The 9,337-nt window shown below is 38.6% G+C and overlaps 1 protein-coding gene and 1 non-coding gene across 2 annotated transcripts in view; both read left to right on the top strand.

Annotated features, from left to right (window-relative positions):
* The first annotated feature begins 6,500 nt into the window (after positions 1-6,500).
* Trnar-ucg (transfer RNA arginine (anticodon UCG)) lies at positions 6,501-6,573 on the top strand. Its single transcript has one exon. It is a non-coding gene; the product is annotated as a tRNA-Arg (tRNA).
* A 1,433-nt stretch (positions 6,574-8,006) lies between these two features.
* The window catches only part of LOC106871620 (DNA-directed RNA polymerase II subunit RPB7), a 2,547-nt gene continuing 1,216 nt past the window's right edge, over positions 8,007-9,337 (top strand). Inside the window, exon 1 of the mRNA XM_014918188.2 lies at positions 8,007-8,319. Within this exon, the coding sequence (XP_014773674.1) occupies positions 8,076-8,319 (244 nt within the window). The 5' untranslated portion in view covers positions 8,007-8,075. The remainder of the gene's footprint in view (positions 8,320-9,337) is intronic.

Raw genomic sequence — 9,337 nt, 5'->3', positions numbered from 1 at the left:
CATGGGGTGGATAAAGATAGAGTTTGTTGAGGTAGTTTCTCTGCAATTAGATCTCCTTGTCACCAACCAAGAGTGGCTGTGGTAAGTAGCTTGCTTACCAACCACATGGTTCTGGGTTCAGTCCTACTGCATATCACCTTGGGCAAGTGTCTTCTACTATAGCCTCGGGCCAACCAAAGCCTTGTGAGTGGATTTGGTAGATGGAAACTGAAAGAATCCATCATATATCATCGCTGTCGTTTAACATCCGCTTTCCATGCTGGCATAGGTTGGATGGTTTAACTGAGGGCTGGCAAGCCAGAAGGCTGCACCTGGCTCCAATCCAATCTGGCAAAGTTTTTACAGCTGGATGCCCTTCCTAACACCAACCACTCCGAGAGTGTAGTGGGTGCTTTTTACATGCCATCAGCATGAGGGCCAGTCAGGCAGTACTGGCAACGGCCACACTCAAATGGTGTTTTTTACGTGCCACCTGCACAGGAGCCAGTCCAGTGGCACTGGCAACAACCTCACTTGAATATTTTTTAACGTGCTACCGGCACAAGTGCCAGTAAGGCAACGCTGGTAACGATCATGCTCAAATGGTGCATTTTATGTGCCACTGGCACGGAAGCCAGTTAGCTGCTTGTTTTATAACCAGATACCTTTCCTTTTGTTAACCTGTATCTGTTTTTCAAGTAAAGGAATTTTTATTTCACACATTTGAAGGTAAAAATCAGTGGATGATTTGTTTTTTGCAAACATCTGCACAATACACATATGTATATGTACATGTATGTATGTGTGTGTGTATGTGTATATATATTGCCAATGTTCTGCTTCATGAGGACCAGAGACTTGAAGTGTTTCGTATTGCAAAACAGTGTGTGAGAGAATCATGGTATCATAGGAGAGAAATGTGTCCACATAGATGATGACTCACTTGCATTTAATGATGCTATATTTTCTGGTAAGACAGCAGCAGGAGAAATTCCTAGTCAAAGATAAACCTCTGTACTTGGCTTTTGTTGACGGGGTCCCCTGATCCCTTATCTGTTGGTCAATGTGGAAACTAAGGATAGTTGAGTGCTTGGTGAGAGCTGTACAAGCCATGTGCAGGGATGCTGTCAGTAAGGTGAGTATAGTGAAGAATTTAAGGTAGAAGTAGGGGTTCACCAAGGATCAGTCCTCAGCCTCCTCTTATTCATAGTCCTCCAGGCAATAACAGAAATTCAAGACAGGCTGCCCTGGGAGCTCTTCTATGCTGATGACCTTGCTCTAATAGCTGAGTCACTACCAGAACTAGAGAGAAGTTTCAGGTGTAGAAGCAAAGTCTATAATCAAAGAGTTTAAGAGTTAGCCTAGCAAAAAACCAAAGTCGTAGGAAGGCAGACAAATCACAAATCCCTTCAGGTAGATGGCCCTGCTCGATCTGTAGAAGGCAAAGGTAGAAACTCGTAAGATGTACCCAGTGTAAGCTATGGACACATCAGAGGTGCAGCAGTATCAAAGGAAGGATAACTGGGAAGATAGTGTTTGTGTGAGGCAATAAACACCAAAGATGCCAGTGTTGCATAACTGGCTCATTTAAAAGTACCCTTCAATCATCAGGCAATGTACTGTACTTATGAAGACTTATTGAACCAAGTGAAATCAGTCATGGCCAATGCCAGTGCTGCCTGACTGGCACATAAAAAGCACCATTTGAGCGTGGCCGATGCCAATGCTGCTTGACTGGCACCTGTGCTGGTGGAACGTAAAAAGCACTATTTGAGTGTGGTTGATGCCAGTACTGCCTGACTGGCACGTAAAAGGCACCATTCGAGCTTGGTCATTGCTAGTGCCAGTGGCATGTAAAAGGTGTCCACTACACTCTTGGAGTGGTTGGTGTTAGGAAGGGCATCCAGCTGTAGAAACACTGCTCAATCAGATTGGAGTCTGGTGCAGCCTCCTGGCTTGCCAGTCCTCAGTCAAATGATCAAATCCATGCCAGTATGGAAAGCAGACATTAAACGATGATGTTGATATTAAAGTTAGATAATGCCAGGTTATGGGATTACCTTAGGTTTCCCATCACGTCCATAAAGGGCTTAGCTTTATGGCCAATCGTCAGATTCCATTTGCTAGAGAGGCCTTTAGCCAACAAGTTTTAGGATCTGATGATATGCCATAAAGCTAATCCCTTTATGGACATGAAACCTAAGGTAATCCCATAAACCAGCCTTATCTAATTTTATTATATACTGCTCTATAACTTAGAGTGTGCTTCTTTTTTGGATATATGTTTACGGACTATATATATATATATATATATATATATATATATATGACAGACTTGCTGCAGTTTCTGATAGCCAAATCCACTCATAAGGCTTTGGTTCACCTGAGGCTGCAGCAGAAGCCACTTCTCCAAGGTACCATTATATGGCATTGAATCCTTGCAAACACCATTGGAGGATTATGTGGACCACCTTGTCATGTGACCTCTCAGCATTGCTCTTAAGGACAAGTCCAACTTCCTTTCCAGTCTAATCAACTCCTTTAAGAGCAAGATATGCATAGTAAGTAAGTGTATTTTCAATGCCATCCACTCCAATATCAGAAGGGTCAAGGAATTGATTCAGTGCTGCAGTAATGAACTAGTTACATGGTATCAAGAATAAAGCAGCTTTTGATTTCACCCAGGTTAATATCATGGATTTCTACCTTTCAATATAAAAATCCATTCTCATTACCCTAGATTTTGGTAGACAATTCATTAGTAGTAGCAACCCTGATATCTGGTTTCATGATGAATCCTACTCGGTAAAAATGAAAGGTAACCTGGGGAACTATGATGGGAGCTGAGGTTAGTGACTTCCATCATCCTAAATACCCTAAGAAAACATACAGACCCTATAGTTTGACCATGTATAGAGATGAGGGTCTGGCAATCTCAAATATTATGAATGGCCACACCATAGATAAACTCAAGAATTCAGCCAAACTATTAATGTTGAGTTCCTGAATGTATCCCTAAACCTCAAGACAGGCAAGTACTACTCTGTTATAATGTAGATCCTTGTCCACTTGTATGTTACTGTTAGCACTGTAATATTCTTGTCACCATTATTATGTTGTGGTGGTATTCCATGTCTTATTATCCTAGACTCATCTATCGTGCTATCACTAATAGCTCCACAAGACAATGATTTTGAAATGTCTACCTTGATGGTAACTCGAACTCATATATATCACGTAACTGACACTGACTCCAATTGAAGACTAACACAATGATTCTACTTCTACTGACCTACAATGACTGACTGTCTGACTTTTGACTCTATAGTGGCTGCTTCATACCACTTTGTCATGTGGGGAGAGAAGAACTATTTTCACTACAACATACCCTTATAGAAAGCTCAATGAGGTAACTCTTTATATTCATAGACTCCCCACCTGAACACCTGCTGTAATTAGAAACTTAGTAACAGGCATCAAAAGAGGAATCTATCAAGGAACAGAATGAGCAACAGGGCAGCCCTTGAGCAAGACTCAAGCCAGTAGTGGCTTTATCAATAAATTAAGTGAATAATGAAGGATCTCTTCCATTCCATATCTGAAGAGAGAAAGAGGAAAGTAATTTGACTCAATACTCCATTCAATCAAGAGGTTTCAATTTGTGTAGCTAGAAGCTTCCTGATGCTAATTAAAAAGCATTTCCCAAGCACCCATAGATATGAGCTATTTAATTTACAAAACTCAAGGTTAGTTACTCATGCTTAGATAATTTGCTTCCAACATTGCATGGTTCAAGACACAAATAAACAGCCACATGGTCTCCATCCTACACTTCAATCTGTAAGTATTGAGATCCTACTAAGTGCCCACTAGGGCCTTTCAAGTGCTTTTGTCTGAAGAACACTCTCACATCATTTGATGACATCACAAGACATTTACAGGCATGACAGCCAATGATTTTGAATGGAATATACACACAAACACATGCACTCTTTCAGGTGTAGGAACCATGAAAACTTCACCTCTCTGTTCCACTTCATCTGGAGAATCTGGGACCATCAAAACAACTTCCCCAACATCACATGGAGCATCCTTGATAAAGTCTCTCCTTGTTTACCTGGAGTTTGTGATTGCCTACTCTGCCTCCACAAGAAACTGCACCAACTCTTCCAGCCTGTAGTATCTACCAATAGTTGCCACCAGAAATATGCTCTGTTAATGAACTTCAGGCCTTCATCTAACCGAAATATACCACCCCAGGCCTAGCTATGCTCCACACAATGGCTGGAAATACAATACCTGTTGCCCATAGAGATTATAGCCTACTCAGGTTGGTTACACGAACTCATTTGTAACCTGACACCATTAAATGGGATACCCTCCACATGATAACTGTTATCACTAAAATACAGAATAATTACTAATTGATGCCAAAATCTTGCCTCATCTTCATGTCCAGGATTGAATGTAAAGTGCTGATGCTACTGAATATATTCTTGCCAAATGTCTCCTTACTAAAGGACAGGTTTGAGATTCTTCTGAAGCTTTTTACTAGGTTATCAAAAACTGAAGTGGGGTGAAAGACTATGTGCATGTAGGTGAGTTTTTCATTAGACATACTGAAGGGCCTCTATGAATCATTACCAAATTCTAATATCATGTCTAAAAAGTTAAGTTTGGATGATGCCCTTGTTTAGATTGGCTCCACTGGCACCCTTTGGTATAGCCAGCATAACGTTTATGTACAAGCCAAAGATAGTAGAGGGGAATTTCTTATTTAAAGCATTTAATACTTATGAAATTGCAGTTCTTTGTGCTGCTGTTTCTTTGACATTTTCATGTCAAACAAACTGTGTGGGTCCAATAGCTTGACTGGACTGACCTTTTATCAGAAGAGGGTCTTCCTTGCATACATAATGACCCCTTTAGCACTATCAGTTATTTCAGTGTAAACCCTACAAAAAACCTAAGGCCTTTTATTAACAATTTATATATATTGATAGATAAAAGTTCACAATATAAAATTGAGTGGATCTTACTTTGCCCTTATTGCAGACACCATTGAAACATGGCCTGACCTCGCCAGTGTTATGCCTTAGTCCAAGGTCCCAAAAGTTTCTGACATTGTTATAGATATTCTGCAAAGTTGTTTTGAAACCCTCTTTAAGCATAGTTACAAAACGAATGAGAAATTGACATAAAGGAACAAATTATACACACATAAACAAAACAAAACAAAAAAAAAAAACCCTCGGTATTACAAGCAGAGGCAAGACTCTACGGTTAAGCTTGCTTTGCAACCATTTAGCTTTGGTTTCAGTCCCCACAGTTGGCACCTTAGACAACAATCTTCGACTAAGGCTCTAGACTAACTAATGTCTTGTAAGTGAATTTGGTAAACGAAAACTGGAACTACGTCGTGTGTGTGTGTGACTTTGTTGTCCCACCCTGGCTTGATAACCGGTGTTGGTTTTACGTCACCGTAACTAGCAGTTCAGAAAAAGAGAGCGATAAAATAAGTACCAGACTTTAAAAAAATAAGAACGGGTGTCGCAGTCCAGTGACGGAAACAGTTAAAAGATATGTTTATGGGTCAGTGGCGTTGTTGGATTTTGGCCATCTACTTCCTTACATATATCTTCGATTACAGCGGAAACGTATAAGTGGCTGCCCTGTCCGGTCGGTACACCCCACGTTACACAAATGTTACAGATAAAATCGATCTTCGATTTAGCCGAGTCGATCGATCTACGTTTAAAAATTAGAAGTCAGCTTTGCGATGTTTGTGGGTGAAATCATTGCGATCAGCTACTGTCTTTCCCCTATTGTTTATATTTGACCTTATTGCTATATCTTTAGCTTCTGGGCTTATGTTACAAGCCCATGGTTTTGCTCTCATGTAAATTCTGCTTTTTCACTAAATAATAGTCTATATAAAGTATCTTATACAAATTCTTAACTTTCTCAGAGATCAAGACAGTCTTCAATTATTTTTAATTCTGTTAATGTCAAATTATATATAAATTACAAATCAGCACACATATATATGCTGTGCGAGAGGAAATAATAGCAATTTTTAAGGTTTAACAAATCAAACAAATTACTAAGGGAAGTTTCTCCCATGTTCGTATTTGCGTTCTATAATGAAATCTCGCGGGAATCTCGGAAAGCTACCGAACGATCGGAATTATGTAGAATTATTTCAAAACAGAAGAGAAATAAATTAATAATCGTAAATATACTCTAATTAATAAAAGTTACAACTTCATTTTTATTTCCAATGCATTTTAAAAATGCTGAACAACACCTGATAAATCGTTACGGAAAAATCTTATATGAACAAAATAGAAAGCTATTTAGGTCAGTATTTGGCATAAATAAGATGATTTCGTGCGAAATGACAGCATATTATGTGACTCTCAGGAAACAACAAAAAAATTTACGAAACAATTAAAAATAAGGGCAAAAAAATTCATTTTCTATAATATATTAGTAATAATTTCCGCAGTCTTTGACAGGGTGGCCGCGTGGCCTAATGGATAAGGCGTCTGACTTCGAATCAGAAGATTGCGAGTTCGAGTCTCGTCGTGGTCGCAGCTCTTTTTGTTCTTTTTTGCTTCAGTTATTTTATTTGTCACATATACTTAAAAATGAAGTATTCTGTTCGTAATCATTATCCATCCTATGTATATGTGTGTGCCTTTAAAATCTCTATATGATCTATGTCTAATAATTAGATAAATATTCTATTATAATTCGGATATAATAATGGTAGATCAAATTTACAGCCTAACTCAGAATACAGAAATGACAAGCTACGGATAAACGGTACCGACGAATTTTTCTACAATTCATCTACAGCAATTTATTTACGGATACAATTCATCTACAACCAAACACACGCACACATACAACTACACATACATATGCATACAACCACATAGATAAATTGTTGGAGACGAGTTCACCCGGATAAACATTTGAAAGGAAACGATCTGTCACTATGATATTTGTAGGGTCTCATAGGGTCTTGCTTTTCATCCTTTCGAGGTGTCGATAAGTTAAGTACCAGTGAAATACTGGGGTCGATGTAATCGACTAGTCCCCTCCCACAAGAAATCCTGGCCTTGTGCCTTTTTTAGAAAGGACTATTATTATTATTTTTTACGCCCGTTTTCCACGCTGGCATAGGTTGGACGGTTCAACAGGTTGTAAAGACACACCTTGCTCTAATGTTTCAAATTTGGTATGGTTTCTATTTTACAGAGCGTGCTTGGTGTTTTTTTTTTTCGTGGCATAAGCAGGAGTTAGGTCGTTTTGCAGATCGCAGGGTGTGGAAAAGTAGATTTTAAAGTATGATGGAAGAAATCATCATCGTCATCATCGTTTAACGCCCGCTTTCCATGCTGGCATGGGTTTGACTGAGGACTGGTAAGCCAGGAGGCTGCACCAGGCTCCAATCTGATCTGGACAGGTTTCTACAACTGGATGCCCTTCCTAACTCCAACCACTTCGAGAGTGTAGTGGGTGCTTTTTACGTGCCACGGCACGGGCTAGTCAGACGGCACTGGCATCGATTACGCTAAGATGATTTTGAAAGGAGTTAAATGTTGGTAGAGGAATAATGGAGGAAGCAGGTCGAAGAGGAAAACGAACGGTAATGTCATGGATCATAATTATTGAAGGATTGATGACAAAGTGATGACAAAGGTATCTAGTAATGGGGTGGATCAATTAGGCAAATTTAACCTCTGTAGGATTTAACTCAGAAAGTAAAGAGTTTGCACAAATACTGCAAATGTTTTATGCCAAAACATACTAAGACATCAACAAAAGTTGCGCCAAACAGAGATTACATATGAACGAATAGGGAGAACAAGAGAGTTGTGGCTATGCTTTTTTTTTCTAAAGAAATGGAAAGCATGAGAATCAAAATCAGGTCAAGGATTCAAGACCGGTATAGAGACGGAAGCACAAAGAATGAAACGTTTAGCTCAAATCTATTCAGAGTCAGCACGCACATTTTTGTGACGTACATAGCATATTTATACAACAGCGGGATTTTCTCCATTTGATTTATTAACTTACCTCGCAGAATGTTTTACCATGTGTCATTAGAACACGAAATTCTACTTCATCCTCGATACTTTGGCCCCAATCTACTAAACATTGTACGAAAGAAATTATTTACAGAAGTGGAAGGAACCTGTACAGGGAAATATGGATTTGTTATTGCTGTCACATCGATCGATAACATTGGTGCAGGACTGATTCAACCCAGTAGAGGTTTTGTTGTTTATCCTGTTAAATACAAAGCGATCGTCTTCAGACCATTTAAAGGTAGTTTGGTATATTCACTATAATTTCTATCGTATTATTTCTAATGGAAGTTTGATATTATTTGTTTAAATAGAAATGCATTTAATTATATGTTTAAACAGATTTATATGAATTAACACTGAAGGCTTCCTTGTGATATCATCATAAATATAATGGGTATTTATTATCAATTCAATTCACACCTACTGCTAAAAAAAACTTTTAAGAACGAGAAATAGCTAGAAGCCATCTGCACAGCCGCTCGGCCTACGAAAAACAATAGCTACATTCACTCAAATCACACTGGACAGTAGTCCTAGATATACAAATCGCACCTCCTTGAAAAATCCTTTTTGTTTTGAAAATAATTTACCAAAAATTTTTTGGATTACTACGTTTTAACTGTCGGAGATTAGGAATATGCAAAAAAAGTTCTTTTTAAGGTAATTTTTCAGATCACCCGCACGATCTTCACTAGGTTGTTAGGGTTTGGTATACACCATCTTATGAGAAACAAATCATATGTTTAATAATTAATGTTATAAAGTTTAATAAAGGGCTTAAGTTTCACGCCTCCCCCAATTTCGAATTTTTCATTTATTTACATTAGACGGATATGTGTTCTCATTTTGTTTGTTGTTACCACAACGTTTCGGCTGATTTACTCTCCAGCCTTCAATCAGGTGTCCTGGTAGAATTTTGGGTAATCTTCAAGTTTAGTGGGGTAAAAAAAGTAAATAAAAGTATTCAAGGGAAATAACTGAACGACTTACCAGTATTATCCGTTTTCTTCTAGCTGTTTATAGATAAATCACACCCTAACCCTAACGTCAATCAAATCACGTGTGTGATTTATTTATAAACAGAGATGTACGGAGAATACTGGTAAGACGTTCAGTTACTTCCCTTGAATATTTTAATTTTTTTTTTTACCCACCTAAACTTGAAGATTACCGAATTTTGAACCCATTCCTTGGTTCTCGTTCCTTAGGTATTTTTGGCATAACTACAGATTCCTGCCCCTCCCCCGAATTTGGAT

This window comes from Octopus bimaculoides, chromosome 1 (assembly GCF_001194135.2).
Source record: "Octopus bimaculoides isolate UCB-OBI-ISO-001 chromosome 1, ASM119413v2, whole genome shotgun sequence".
NCBI lineage: Eukaryota > Metazoa > Mollusca > Cephalopoda > Octopoda > Octopodidae > Octopus > Octopus bimaculoides.
The sequence above is the reverse complement of the archived record's forward strand: the minus strand, read 5'-3'. Positions and strand labels throughout refer to the sequence as shown.